General features: G+C 34.3%; 1 protein-coding gene across 3 annotated transcripts in view; it reads left to right on the top strand.

The window, feature by feature from the left end:
* The window catches only part of Fuca (alpha-L-fucosidase), a 55,427-nt gene that overhangs the window by 15,569 nt on the left and 23,312 nt on the right, over positions 1–16,546 (top strand). For all 3 annotated transcript variants that reach the window (XM_075373315.1, XM_075373313.1, XM_075373314.1), the window contains exons 3-4: positions 825–963; positions 12,247–12,353. In XM_075373315.1, coding sequence (XP_075229430.1) covers positions 851–963; positions 12,247–12,353 — 220 coding nt within the window. In that variant the 5' untranslated portion in view covers positions 825–850. The remainder of the gene's footprint in view (positions 1–824; positions 964–12,246; positions 12,354–16,546) is intronic.

Below are 16,546 nucleotides of genomic sequence, written 5' to 3'. Positions count from 1 at the left end.
AACCTCATATCTTTCTTTTTAATTTTTCTATTTGCAATTTTTCTTGAAAATATACATTTTTAATTACTTTTTGTATAAATTTTAAATATAAAAAATTAAATTATCTGAAAAATGTTTAAAAAATGACCATCAAATTTGATTGTTGAGTTATGGTAATTACTAAATTAAAATAAAGTTTTATGAAATTGTATTAAAATTACAAAATTGTAATTTAGTATTATTTATGTAGTATTGAAATTGAGTATTAGAATTTAATTAGTTGAGTATTGTGTTTGGTCTCTGGTCTAAAAAATTGTATGCCCCTATCACTGTCAATGTTTAAAGTTAGATCAGAACCCTAAGCTACAGAACTTTTGAAAATAATATTATGTTCCTTGCTTGAGTAGAAAAGTTTTATGCAGCAGAGATTATTTGATTTATATCCCGTGATCCCTATTGTAATAGAAGTATTATTACCGTAGTAATAACAAAGCCATAACCTTAGTACCATTTGGTACTTATTTATAGTTTTAAGAAATTCATTAATTGCTAGAACTTTTTTCTTTTTATATGTTTTAATACATTTTTTCTTTAATCTTTCAACATTTTCAGGCTACTTAAATAAACAGATTTTTATCTACAATTTTCTAAGTTAATGCCCAAACAATGAATGTATAGCATGTGTCTCAGCAGTTTATTGTACCTTATTTAATTGTTTGTATGTATAGCAAAGTTAATGCTGGTAGCCAAAATAGCTACCAGGATTTCTTAGGATAGGTTTGGTTATTTCAGTTTTTAGATCTACTTTCAACTCAAAAATTAAGTAGACTACATTATGATTTCAGATGGCAGAAGTGATATCATAGACTTTATGAATAAAAATTATCGACCAGGTTTTACATATCAAGAATTTGCTCCTGACTTTACAGCAGAATTTTTTTCTCCTCAGGAATGGGCTGAACTTTTCAGGGAATCTGGTGCTAAGTAAGTATAAGTTTTTTAATAATTATACGATAGTGTTGTTAGTTTTTTGTTTTAAAATTTTTGCTACTACATACTTGAATCAACAAATAAACATTTATAATGCCAATTTATTTTCTACTAGTGCTTCTCCACTCGTTCATTCTACAAAAAACACTTAATATTTTTTTTCTTCAGAATCCCTTCTGCCTTACCTCTTAAGGATTAGTAATTAAATCTTTTCTAACTTCCTTTAGGCATTACTATGCCAAATTTTAGGTTTCTTGCTATTTGGAAAAGTGAAAATTATGAGGGTCATTCAAATATAAACCAAAATTTTCCCACACGGACTGAGGAAGAACAATGAATGTGGTGGGGCGCTGTGCCACACCAATGACCTCATATCAACTGACAATTGTCAGTTGATATGAGGTGGAGGGGAGCAACCAGTCAGCCATGCCCATAGGTCATGTTCCTTTAGTAGTAGAATGTCTGAGTAGAAGGTACCGTAGCACAACAAAATATAATGTGATTTCTTGTCAATGAAGATGTCAAATGCTCTGAAATTTTGACTCCACTCAGGCACAGTTTATAGATGTTACCCTGTCAAAAACTTAAGCGTTTAATTGGACCAAAAAATTTTTAGTGGCCATGATGCAGTGGACAATGAAAGTCACAAACATCGTCTGTGAACCAGCATTAATGATGACATCAGACCATTTGTGACCTTGTGGAAGGTAACTGTTGCTGAAATTGCATCAGAGGTGGGATAAGTATTGGGAGTGTGTGTTCAATGTTGTTAGACATTCTTGGATACAGAAAAGTGTTGGCAAGGTGGGTTTCACATCTTCTTACTGAGGCACGGAGAAATATTCAGAAAGACATCTGTCAGCAGCTTCTGAATTGCTTTGAAGGAGGAGAAGCATTTTTGGACCATATTTGTGACCTGCAATGAAACATGGGTCCACCACTACACCCCAGATAGCAAGAGAACAGGAATAGAGTATTGGAAAAGTGGGGAGGGGGAACTGATCAAGGCCAAGAAATGCTTCGTCAACTGGAAAAGATCTGGCAACTGTGCTTTGAAACTCAAAAAGTGTGCTGCTGATTGATTTCCTGCAGTTCTTGATGGTAAATGCGGCATACTACTGCCAGTTCTTGGGTGAAATCAGGGCTGCTTATCACAACAAACAACACCAGCAACCGATTCGCAACATCCTCTTTCTCCACAAAAATGAATAGCCTATTCAGCATATATATAGCCATATAGCATACTCAGAGCAGCTCAGACTCACAATAAACTTGCCAAAATTCATTTGACAGCTCTTGAACATTACCGTACCTTCCACACTTGTCACTGTGTGATTTCCACATGTTTGATTTACTGGAAGAAGCTTTAGCTGGGGAAAAATTTGAAGACAGTGCCTCAGTTGAGCATTAAATACATAACCAATTGCTGGTTATGTATATCTTGATTTTTTTGATGAGAGGATCAGAAAGGATTAGGATCAGGACCACCTATCTAGTGGAGAAAATGTATTTCTCTTGAAGGAAACTGTGTAGAAAGATAATTTCAATAAAGTTATAATATCAAAAATCAAAAATTATAATATCATAAAGTTATATAAACTAATTCTCTTTATATTTGAATAACCCTTTTAGTATTGAAAATATAAGTAGGATTTTTTTCTATTAATACAATTTCCAAGTTTCCTATTAAAGCAGTACATCACTGACAGTTTAAATATTTTCAGAATTTTTGGAATATAGACTGAAATGTGAAAAACCCATTATTGAAATTATCAATGATTTAGAAATTCAAAGCACTTCACAAAATTTAAGGTGGTAACAAGCTGTTTTGTCATCTAACTCAAAGCAAGCACATTTTCTTGTGAACCCCCTTGTGATGTGCATAAATAATGCAATACAAATCATATTAATAATGTGTGAAAAGGAGACGAACATATTCTTATAGATAATATCAAGTTCTAGCTATAAAATACCCAAAGTGATTTTTTTTTTTTTTGTTTTCCTGAGACTTCAGCAACAGTAAACAGGATGGGGCATTGATATTTGTTCTCCCTTCCCTCTATTACTTAATTTTCAAATGTGTATGACCAGTATTTCAATACTAATCTTTGTTCAAAGTGGACTTACATCTGACTTCTCAGGAAAATGTTAAAATGCTTATATATAGTAGAGAGTTAATATGAAATTCTGTTATTGAAATATAGCATTTGCTGAAGAAAGTTTTTTGTGGTGAGTTTCTGTCATGTACTCATGGTTTCAATTGGTTAAAAAATGTAAAAGGAAGATAAGTGACAAGTGGCAAGCCTTCCTTTCCTGGTTGTTGTTGCACATCAAAAACAAATTCTGACATTCAAAAAATCTGTAAAATTTTAGTGCCAGTCATTTCATTTCGTTATACCCGCTACATCCTACATCCCTAACAATTTGTTTTACATAATCCAAACGTTGCCTGCCTGCACAATTTTTCCCTTCTACCTGCCCCTGCAATATTAAAGCGACTATTCCAGGATGCCTATTTCTTTCTCTTCTTTTAACTGTATTTTTCCAAATACTTCTTTCTTCATCAATTTGCCATAACACCTCTTCATTTGTCACTTTATCAACCCATCTGATTTTTAACATTCTTCTATAGCACTGCATTTCAAAATCTTCTAATATTTTCTTCTCAGGTACTCTGATCATCGAAGTTTCACTTCCATATAAAGCTCCAAACATATACTTTCAAAAATTTTTCCTGATGTTTAAATTAATTTATGATGTAAACAAATCATATTTCTGACTGAAGGCTTGTTTTGCTTGTGCTATTCAGCATTTTATATCGCTCCTGTTTCATCCATCTTTAGTAATTTTACTTCCCAAATAACAAAATTCTTCTACCTCCATAATATTTTCTCTTCCTATTTTTATATTCAGCGGTCCATCAACATTATTTCTACTACATTTCGTTACTTTCATTTTTTCTTGTTTATTTTCATGTGGTAGTTACTGCATTCATTGTTTCTTCTAAATCATATTTACTCTCAGCTAGAATTACTATATCATCAAATTGTAGCATCTTTATCTTGTCACCTTGTACTGTTTCTTCAGATCTAAATTGTTCTTTAACATCATGAACAACTAGTTCTGTGTAAAGATTAGAAAGTAATGGGTATAGGGAACATCCTTGTCAGACTCCCTTTTTTATTACGGCTTCTTTCTTATGTTCTTCAATTGTTACTGTTGCTGTTTGGTTCCTGTAAATGTTAGCAGTTGTTCTTCTATCTCTTGAACCCTAATTTTTTTAAAATGCTGAACATTCTATTCATCTGTGTTATAGAATGCTTTTTCTAGGTCTATAAAGCCAAGTAGGTTATAATTTTCCTTAAACCAGATTGGTATTCTCTTAACACTTCTTCCACTCTCCTCTCAATCCTTCTGTACAGAATTCTAGTTAAGATTTTTGATGCATGACTGGTTAAGCTAATTGTTCTGTATTCTTCACATTTATCTGCTCCTGCTTTCTCTTTGGCATCATGACTATAACACTCTTTTTGAAGTCTAATGGAACTTTCTCTTTTTCCTAAACATTACACACTAGTTTGTATAATCTATCTATCTCTTCCTCACCTACACTGTGCAGTAATTCTGCAGGTATATCGTCTATTCCAGGATCCTTTCTGCCATTCAAATCTTTTAATGCTCTCTTAAATTCATATCTCAGTATTGTTTCTCCCCTTTCATCCTCTTCTTCCTCTGTAACACCATTTTCTAATTCATTTCCTTCGTATAACTCTTCAATATATTTCACCCACCTATCAACCTTTCCTTTCTTATTATAAATCGGTGTACCATCTTTGTTTAACACATTATTAGATTTCAGTTTATGTACCACAAAATTTTCCTTAACTTTCCTGTATGCTCTGTCTATTTTACCAATGATCATTTCTCTCTCCACTTCTGAACACTTTTCTTTAATCCACTCGTCTTTCACTTGTTTTTGCACATCCTGTTTATAGTATTTCTTAATTGTTGATAGTTTATTTTACTTTCTTCATCACTAGCAGTCTTGTATTTTCTAAGTTCATCCATCAGCTGTAATATATCCTCTGATTACCAAGGTTTTCTACCAATTCTCTTTGTTCCGCGTAAGTTCTCTACTGCTGATTTAAGAATTTCCTTTTTAGCATTCTTCCATTCTTCTACATTTTCTACCTTATCTTTTTTAGTGAGATCGCTTGTAATGTCCTCCTCAAAAATCTTCTTTACCTCCTCTTCCTCAAGCTTCTCTAAATTCCACCGATTCATCTGACATCTTTTCTTCAGGTTTTTAAACCCCAGTCTACATTTCATTATCACTAAATTATGGTGGCTATCAATGTCTGCTCCAGGGTTAGTTTTACAGTTAATGAATTTATTATTAAATCTTTGCTTAACCATGATATAATCTATCTAATACTTTGCAGTATCGCCTGGCTTTTTCCATGTGTATATGCTTCTATTATGATTTTTAAACTGGATGTTGGCAATTACTAAATTATACTTCGTGCAAAACTCTATAAGTTAGTCCCCTCTTTCATTCCTTTTGCCCAGCCCATATTCACTCACAGTATTTCCTTCCTTCCCTTTTACAGTGCTTGAATTCCAATCTCCAACTATTATTAAATTTTCATCCCCTTCTATGTGTTTAATTACCTCTTCAATTTCTTCACATACACACGCTATCTCATCATCATCATTATGGGCACTTGTAGGCATATAGACGTTAACAATCATTGTCTGTTTTTGATTTTTTTCTTATTACAATGATTCTATCGCTATGCATTTTGAAATACTGTGCTCTCTTCCCTATCTTCTTGTTCATTGCGAAACCTACTCCTGCCTGCCCATTATTTGAAGCTGAGTTAATTATTCTAAAATCACCTAACCAAAAGTTGTTTTCTTCTTCCCACCAAACCTTGCTAATTCCTACTATACCTACATTTAATCTATCCATTTCCACCCATTTTCTAACCTACCAACCTTTTGCAGACTTATAACATTCCAAGCTCCGACTCATAGAATGTTATTTTTTAATTTTCTGGTGATCTCTTCCTTAGTAGTCCCCATCCAGAAATCCAAACGAGGAACTATTTTACCTCCAAAATATTTTACCAAGGAAGGTGCCTCCATCCTTTTTACATGAAAATGCAGAGTGTTACATTTTCTTGGAAAAAAAGCAGCTGTAGTTTTCCATTGCTTTCAGCTGCGCAGTACTCAGAACATTGAGTGATGTTGATATGGCCATTTAAGTCCTGACATACGCCCTTAACAACTACTAAAACAGCTGCTGCCCTCTTTCAAGAATCATTGCTTAGTCTGGCTCTCAACAGATACCTCTCCGATATGGTTGCACCTTTGGTCCAGCTACTCTGTATCACTGAGCACTCAAGCTCCCTCACCATCGGCAAGGTCTCATGATTCATAGAGGGAGGAAATTGTTCTAAAATATTGTTATCTGAGCATTTGTTGAATTGGCTAATATTAATCAGTTATTTTGAGAAATTTTACTGTGAAAAATGTATGCATGAAATTGATCAAATTGGTATGCGTAGAATTTGACAAATTGTTTCCTTTTTTTTTACATACAATTCGTAAATTTAGTGATCATCCATGCCCAGGCCCAGTTACTAAGTCAAAAGCAAGAAAGAATGAAATAGGTCTAATTCAAAACAGTAATGAATAATGTTTACATTCAAGGGAGTGTTTATGTTGATATGACAAGGTTCATGAAGAACCTATCAGATTCAGAGGTTTTGATTTCAGCTGTAATTTTTTATCATTCAGTATTATTACAATCAATATTACCTTAAAATATTGTTGATGTTATTACTTTTTATTATTTGTAGTATCTCATTTTGGTTGACCTTCCCTCTTTATTATTTTTAATAATTTTACTTATTTTTTGATTTTATTTCAATAGATGTTGATTTGCAACTAAAAAGTACAGAGATCAGTGTTAGCTTCTTCAATATAACTTATGTTATACTGTATAACTCTTTGTTTCTATTAACATTTTTAAATCCTTCCAACTCATGAATCTGTTTACTGATTTTCAAAATTTGAGTTTGCTATTTCTTATAGGTTCTATACTTGCAGATTATAAAGTTAATTTTTAATTTGTAGTTTTTTCTTTTGTTGGATCTTCATTTTCTGATCTGGAGGAGAAACGGAGATAATCTTATCTTCCCTCTGCTTAACTTCCTGAGTAATACCTTTCTACAGGTAGTTTTATGCCTTATTTCCTCAATCAATTAATTACAATTAAGATTTTATTTAACTTTTATTCTAAACTTTTAATCTCATCTTAATAAATACTGGACAAATTTTATCGTTCAAATTTCATAAGGAAAATTGTTTTCATATGATAAAAATATTAATAGCAGGCATTTTTATTTTCATATCGATGTTTAGATCATTACCAGAGGCATCAGACCAAAAGATTCTCTATGTTCTGGGTTTCTGAATTGTTGTTAAGAATTAAATTCTGTACTTCACTATTATTATTATTATTACTATACTTTATGATGGTCCATCATCAGCATGTTAAATCATCTAAAAATAAATTTTTCTTCATTTTAAGTAAATTGATCTCTTCCCTACTTTTATTTATGAAAAATAATTTTTATTTTAAATATGATAATTTGATGATTAATATTTTTGCTACTCCTTAAGTTTTCTAAGAGTTTTTCATCACTTTTTGCGGTCCAGCTGTCATGTAAGGAGATTCAAGTCAAACCACAGCTTAGAAATAATACCAGCCAATGATGTAGATTGGACTTCTCTGGTCCAATCTACATCTTTGCAGTAACAGGATAAATATCTCTGGTCTCTTTTCACTAACAGAGATTGCGTTGTATAAAGTCTTTTTATGGTGGTTGAGTGTATACCTTCCCCAGTTTCACAATCTTGCTGTCTGAGAACTGTTACAATGGTTTTTCGCCCTAATTGTTAGACGATTCATACCCCTTTTCACGGGGATTCAGATATTTTGGCGCATGATTTGTTCGAGCACCTGCCTCATTGCGGCGAAAAGAGTGGCAACGACTCCTGGTCGCAAGTCCCTGTTACGAGCAAAGGGGCCTTTACCCTTAGTCCTGCTTGCGCTCTAAAAGAGCGCGAGCCGTAATCTGTAACTGTGAGTTGATCTTTGATTTCACACATTTGATCCAGTAGCGGCGAAGAGGTGCAAAGAGTGACAGAAGAATACAGAAGGTCTTTAGCTGCCCGTGGCTCGTCATGCTTGTGGGCTTATGCACAATATCTATAATAGAAGGAATACAGTGCGCATTTTGTTCGTGTACTGGTAGATCAGGGCATCTCCGACTATGACAGATGTTAATGAGGTAGGTAAGAAGCCTAGCCAGAGGAGAGGGCCGGAGCTTTTTCCTTCGACCTCTTCGAACATTGGTTCCGACAATGATAGTTCAGAAGTAGATATAGGGATGACCACCCAGGAGGGTATGAACCCACTTACTGAAGAGTCTTGCAAGCCGGGGGCAGGCCTGGCAGTTCTGCTTCATTGGCTCGTGATGTTTTGGTGGAACTGAGTGGCTTGTCTTCCTATTTATCTAACCCCAAATGTACTAGTGCAGCTACCAAGAAAAGATTATTGCCTCGGCTTGAATTCTTCTGAGCGGCTGTTGCAGCTCTCGTCAAGGACTTCAAAAATCTTGCCTCAAAGCCTAAAGAAATAACAGTAGCCCAGAAACCGGACCTGGCCCCAATAAAACCACGTAAGTATGCTGAGGTGGTCAGGTGCAGACATGAAACTAGCCAGTCCTGTAAGAAACCTGAGGGTGCATTTGTTCATAGGGCGGAGGGCTCGACTGTGTCCAGCAGTCAGCTGAAGAAAGACCTCCAGGTTCCCCCTCGGGGTGACCGAAAAGATCTTAACTTCAGGAACATTAAAGAGACCGGCAAGGGATTAGTTCCTAGCAGAAAATTTCACTTCTGCATTGGTGGCGGCGGTTGAAGCTGCCGTTTCTAGAGGTACTGGCCGGGAACGTATATCTGGTTGGTGGTCCCGGAATCTGACAGCAATGAAGCAGTCTTGTGTAAGGCAGTCTGTGTTATAGCCGGAGTCAAACCAATCTTGGCTGATGAGCATAAGGAAGCAAACATTTCCAAGGTAAATAACCTATTGACGTCAGAACGAAAGCAAGAGATTGAAGACCGGGGCCTTGCGTCTGTAGGGGATTCGGAAATATATCATGCGTGTAGCGCATGATATATTCCCTATAGTGTCTAATTTAGGTGCGATTAGATGGGTCTCCCCCAATCAGTATATCACAGTTTCTCTCCAGGCATAGTGCCTTTCAGGGGAGTTTGGCTAGGTTTCATTTGGTGGGTTTGAGTCAGTGCCCGGATTGCGGGACTGATAATACAGTGGACCACGTCCTCTACATCTGTCCCCAATATGAGGTCGACATTCACGAGCTGTTAGGGAACTTGAGAGAATACATTCCTTTCTGGATCTCCGTATCAATTGAATGATCCACGAAGATTGGTCTATAGTGTCTGGTTTTCTTCGCGTCCTTGCGTTGTGTAGGTCTGCAGAGGAAGTTTGATCGAGGTACTCGATCGTGATAGGATCCCGGGTGGCTAGGGTTCCGGCTTAGGCATTAGATTGGTTGTAAGTAGGCGCATTGGCATCGTGCCACGGTTATATTGGTATTGTTTGTGATTCGATTTGGAGCTCCCGCTGGTGGGGGTGGCTGCGCTGCCGGGGTATGTTAACCTGTGTGACCGGGGGCGTGGCTTCCCTCCACCGGTGGTGGTCCTGATCGTGACTTGGTAATGCCACGCGAGACTCCATGATGGGACCGGGTGGGGGTGCAGGGTTTGTCCCCCGGCTCCTGCACGGACCGGAATGAGGTTGCGTTCCCCTTGTTAGGTGACCTAAACTGGTCGATTTATTTGGGTGTAGGTCTGAATTTCTATGTTATGTAAAACACAATTTTGGTTGTTATGAGTGTAACACTGATTTAACTTTAACCACGTTCGTTTTCTGAGGCATTCACAGTCACGAACGGTGTTGTCAAATCTGCACTAGGTGCGGGGTTCACGCTTCTGCGGTTTCAGTTAGTTAGTTTGAGGGAATCATGTTAGGTAGGATGTGAAGATGTTTATTTGAGGACTATGTGAGGGCGAAATTTGATATGTATTTACTGATGCAAATTTCTGCTGAGGGATTTACATCGGTGGCATCCCAACCGAGGCCTGGCTGATGACTGTGTTATGTAATCAGTTAGAGGGTCTAAGGACGACCTCTGGTAAAGCCCCTCAGGGCTTGGAATCGAGGGGGTGGTGTGGCGACCAGTAACGTCACAAGGTGGGTGTCCTTCCCCTACGGGGTTGGGAAGTGACAGGATAAATTATGTTGTTTGTATATATGTATACATATTTTTTTCTTTTTCAGAATAATATTCTTTTTTTATAAGTTTATATTATTTTTTTTAAGTGCAAAATGATTGGACCCAAACAATAAGATAAATCCATTTATTTTTTTATTTTTTTTTTTTTTTATTTGGGAACATCACTTGTCAGTCTCCTATTCCAACTTGTCTTCATTTTTAAGTGGTGTTGTTTCTTTCTCTCTTCTAATCATTTCTTATTACTATACTCATGCTTTCTGGATCTATTCATAGTCTTTGTACCTTCTTCCTGAGTACATTTCTGTTCTCTAGTCAATATGTTTTATACCTTCAATTCTGACGTCTTCTTTAATTTGTTTGAAACTCCTCTGTTGTTAGTTTTGTCTTCATTACATTTATCAAAAATCTTCTTAGTATGGGTTTATTCTTGTTAAATGTTCATAAAAGACTAGTCTTTATTTTCATCTTTGAGCTGTCTGTTTTGAGGTAGAGTTCATTATTTTTCCACATTTTCCAACCGTCATCCATTTTCCTTTGGTCCAAGTATCTTAGTATCCTTCTCTCACTAATTTCTATTTTCTCCACTTCTCCCTGATTCAATATTATGCATTCTGCATTTTACTGTGGTGTAGTAAGCAATGTTACCTGACTTATATCTTCATTTTTTGTTGTATACATTCTGTCAAGGTGTAAGCTGTTTTTTTTTTTAGTTTTTCTGTTTTTTTGATTTTCTCAAATTTTGAATCTAGATATTTGGGTGCTTGTTTTGTATTGGTTAGGCATTTAGTTCTTTCAAAGTATAGCTGTAGTGCTGATTTTTCTCTGTTTCCTTGCAGGATATCAGTTCTTCTGTGTTTCTGTATCTTCTACTAGGGATGCAAGGTCATCTGCAAAGTAATCTATGTTCATATTCTCTTTTGCATAATCTCGTTTACCCTTTTTTAAGTCCTTTTTCTTCAAAATCTTTTCTACGCTCATGACCTTCTCCAAGAATGCATTGAAAAGAAGTGGGGATAGTTCATCCTTATGTCTAATTCTGATTTGATTTCAAATGGTTTCAAGATTTCTCCTTTGAATTTTACTTTTGATTTTGAGTGGGTGTTTGCTTTACAAGATTTAGTATTTTTTCTTCTAAACCAAATTCTTTTAGTATGTTGAATAATGATTTCCCGTCAATTGAGCTGTAAGCTTTCTTGAAATTTTGTAATGTACATATATTTGTAGTATTATTACATTTGTTGTAGTTTTTTACAAATAAATTTCACTGTAAAAGTTTTCATATGTGGATATTCAGTCTTAATATGTTGTGGATTCATTAATTTCAAATTGCCTTTTAATTATAAAAGTATTAATAGCAATAGTTGAAGTGTAATATTTTCCATAAAAAAATATAAGTTTTATACAGATTTTGGAAATGAATTGAACAAATGATAAGATATAAATAACCATGCATTTAAACTCACTTCTCTCCTTATTGGCTTTAATTTATTAAAAATTTCAATGGTTGAAATTATTTTCTTGCAAATTTGTTTTATATATTTTGATCAACTTCTATCAGTTTATTTAAGTTTAACTTCTATCAATTTTATTTCATTATTTTTCAATCTTATAAAAATTCAAATCTTGTTTTATCGTGTCATTGTTATGAAAGTTTTTTGCTTGCATGTATTTTACAAAATTTTGTGTATTTACAGTTAAACTGAGTTGTAAGTTTCTTCTTAGGCATTAAGTGAACTAAATCTTTATAGATTGTGAATGTTGTTGTTTTCCTGCATTCCATCTGTAATTCTTGATTAGTTATGTATGTGTGTATTTGAATTTGAGTATAATTAAATTTTTTCATATGTGAAATTTAGCTCATTTTTTTCTTTGTGTTTTTCTATAGATATGTTATTTTCACTAGTAAACATCATGAAGGTTATGCTATGTGGCCATCCAAATATTCCTTTAGTTGGAATTCTGTTGATGTTGGACCCCACAGAGATCTAATTGGTGAGCAAATAATCAAGTTAAAATTCTATGTAAAATCAAGGTTATAATTTTTATTTTACCAGCAGTAGCTGTTGAATTGCTGCAGCAGCTGTAATTATAAGGCAGTGTTTCTCAACCTGTGGTGTGAATCCCTCTAGAGGAACATGATAACACTAAATGGAGAGCGTGAGCATATCAAAAAGAAAATATTATTAAAAAATATATTAATTTACGGAAAGGAAAGCAAAATGAAATACATTCTGACAAAATAAATAATAAAGTACACATTTACACTGATATAATACACTTATAAATAGGATTGTATCAGTACTGCACAGTGTATTTAATAATTAACTTATCAATACTAAATTAAAAACAAGTTTAATAATTATTAGTGACTCCCTTGGCCCTGTCTTGCAAAGCTAAGTTTTTTGAAGAAGGTATCAAACCTTCCTTCGAAAAAAGACACGCTGAGTTCTTTTTCTATATTTAGCTGAGATATTATTATATTATTATTATATTTTTTCTTCAAAGCAGCCACTGCGGAAAATCTGGTTTTGCAAAGGTAGGATGTTGAAAATGGTAATAGTATATGAAATGCTCTTGTTTTCAGTGCAGAAAACTCAACATACCCCTGCCCAAAATTCAAAGAGTGATTTATTGCTAAATTGTTTTTTGATTTTGCCATTTGTTGTGAAGTCTGTGAAGATTTCTTCGTTGGCAGTAGAGAGCCCTTCGGGAGTATTTTGAAATGGATCCCTAACCCACTCGTAACTTACTACAAAGTTGTCATCAGCAAGTAAATGCTTTTTTAAATTCTTTGCCAGCATGGCTAAATGATTTTCAGTGATTACAAAAACAACTTTCACATGTTGTTCTTCAGCCTTGTAAGTTTTAACACATTCATCTACAATTGCAAACATTTCTAGGTTTTTTTTTGCTTTAAATTTCTGCTTCCAGTTTTCTACAGAAAGCATTAACTTTATTGCTCGTATCCAACATATGTGTATTTGCTCCTTGGGGTTGAAGATTCAAGGTATTTAATTTCTCGAATATGTTGACCAAGTAGATCAATTCCATCACAAAGAAACCATCTCGAAACTTTCCGGCTTCCGGTTGGTTTTTCTCTTCCAGAAAAATGGCGATTTCATCTTTTAATTCATAGACACATTGCAAAAATTTCCCATGTGATAACCATCTTTCCTCGCAATAAAATAGTAACACTGAATGTATTACACCCATGTTTTTGCAGAGTGCAGAAAAGATTATTGATTTTAGGGGTCTCATTTTTGTTTAATTTGCTATGGTTACAACCATCGTCGCACAATATTCAGATCAGGACTCATTTCTTTGGAAGCTAGAGCTTCTCTGTGGATCATGCAATGTGTCCAGACATTGTGGAGATTTTTGTTCCACTAATGCTTGTGTACTTCGGAATCTTTCAGACACTGAATGAGCATCATCAGTGCATGTTCTGATGCAATTCTTCTACTCTATGTTTGCTTCGTTTATAAAATCATTTAAAATAGCAATTAATGCAAGCGCTGTTGCTTTGAGTTCAATTGGTTTGCAGAAAAATAGTTCTTCTGCTGCTGACATAATATCACAAAATCAAACATAGGCAATGCAATGAGCATCTTTATTGCTCTGTTGCCTCATCAAGCTGAATTGAAAACAATTTATCACACTGTTTTGTGAAAAGCTGATGCTATACATCATCAGCTATATCACCAATTCAATGGGCAACAGTATCATTTGATAGAGGTATGAACTGCAATTGTTTCGCAAAATTATATCCAAACATAGTTTCTATACTCTCAATTGCAGCTGGCAAAATAAGCTCTTTAACAATTGTGTGAGGCTTTTTACATCTGGCTATTTATATGAAACTTTGTAAGAGGCAAGTAAAGCTTTTTCATTCACAGACAAAGTTTTATTAAAAATTATATTTGCTTTTCACATGATTTTAATTCTAATTCGAGGAATTCTCGGGGTTTGTTAATGTACTCACTATGAAGCATTTCCAAATGTCGTTTTGTTTATTAGGTTTCATGCTGTCTGCTGTCAAAATTCTTGAGCAGTTGATACAAAGGGGCCTTTCTTATTTATTTGCCTCAGTACTGGTAAACCCAAAATTTAAGTATTCTTGAGAATATTTTCTTGATTTCATTTTCGGAACCAGTGCTCGTCTGTGCACTTGTTGATGCTTCACTATCGTGTAATGCTTGCTTACGTCTGCTTAAAAATGTATCCATGATTCTGTATAAATCTATTGCCGTGAGTATTTAATATTGTGAATGGGAATTAACATGCTAATTACAACATACACATTCATGATATATTTGATAGCATTAGAAATAGGGTAGAAGGTTCGACTCGACTGAGACTAGTTGGAACTGAACGAGTTGCAGCATTTATACACCTTTGCGTAAAACAGAGCAATAGAGAGGCATCGATTATGGTTTTGTCAGTGTAGCAGATTGGTGTTGCCAAATACCAATAAATTTACTTATTCTTTGTAATTTGTAGGGTTTATATTTAAGGTCGTAGTGTAGCTTTAGCGTCAAAATATTCAAAATAGATTATTATTGTATACATTGTTATTGTATGAGATGGGGGCGTGAAATTATGATTGAAAATTGGGTCGCAAATACTGAAAGGTTGAGAAATGCTGGTTAAAAGTGAAAGTATTTTCGCTAATATTTCATAATGCCCCAGTAATTGAGAAACACAAACAAACCCATGGAAAATCCTGAAAGAATGTCTGTACATACATACATACATACATACAATACATGCACATGTATGTTGGCAGGTATTTTGTTAAATACCTTGTGTTTCAAAATAAATATCTGGGTTTTAAAGTTATGTAAAATATTAAGTTTTACTTATATTGATAAATTAAACTTAAAACGAAAGAGCAACTCAATCAGTTTTTCCTGCGTTCAGTGTGAGCATTATTCATCACATATCCAGCCGTTAGGAGTGGTCATCCCATACTTTAATTTGCAAGTCTGGAATAATTGCTGCAATTTATGCTTCAATGTTGTGTCTCAACTCAGGTAGTTCAGCCGGTAACCATGTCACATACACGTGATCTTTTATAAACCCCCAAAGAAAAAAAATTGCACAGGGTCACATCGGGTGAATGTGGGGGGCCACAGCAAACAAGCTCATCATCTGGTCCCCAGTGACCAATCCAGTGGTCAGGGAGAATTTCATTCAACCAGTCATGTACAGTGTTATCCCAGTGAGGAGGCACACCATATTGTTGCCAAATAAAGTTCTGTAATTCGTATTGCAGTTAAAAGATTTCGTAGAACTACGCAAAAAAAAAAAAAGACTTGCATGTTCAACATTATGTTCAGACACACTTTATCGTCATTTACAAATACAGCCAGTAGTTTCAAATTGTTTATACCATCTACTAATATTATAGTCAACGAAACTTCAGACAGAACGCATGTTGAATGTTTAATTACAGATTCACCACACTTCCAAACTGCAAAACATAGAATGCTTTCTGTCTAAGTTGCTCGTTCATTTCATGTATAGTTAATCAATGTACATGAAACTTGAGAAATATTACATAGCTTTAAAATCCCGATATTCATTTTGAAACACTGTGTTTCTGGACTGCTTGAATGTTAAAAATATATTTAGCTCAAATATTTCTATATTTGGGGCATTATTGATCACGTTACATTTTTAACTTATCTGACAAGAGGCTTGGGTATTTAACACCATTTTAAAATTTCAAGAGTTGTGGGCATCATAAAAATTTAAAATTCAGTACAGCAGTACGAAGTACTGAAGTTTTAAGTCAGACTTGAGGAGTGGAGATATAATTAGTTTAATTGTTTTAAAATTTTCATTGTATATTTCCTAAATGATTACTTAAAACTCATGAAAGTTAGAAAAAATATTTATTTTTATAAATTGTTTTTTAGGTTTTGCTTATTTTTAAACCAGCTGTATCAAATTAATCCAAAATGTTTGTGTGCAAGTGATTTTATTTGTATTAAGTTTTAGGCCTCTACAGGCAAGTAGGTAAAAGGTGGTACCCAATTGTACATTTATTAGTTTTCTTTTAATATCAAAACAAATTTTATATTAAAGCACAAAGTTTAGTTTAAACATTTCCTTATAAAGGAGTCATACAGTGGTATAATAAATAATTTTAAGAATTCTGGATCTCTTATCATGCAAAAGGA

This window comes from Lycorma delicatula, chromosome 8 (genome assembly GCF_047948215.1).
Source record: "Lycorma delicatula isolate Av1 chromosome 8, ASM4794821v1, whole genome shotgun sequence".
NCBI classification, from domain to species: Eukaryota; Metazoa; Arthropoda; class Insecta; order Hemiptera; family Fulgoridae; genus Lycorma; species Lycorma delicatula.
This window is presented reverse-complemented; position numbering and strand designations above follow the sequence as displayed.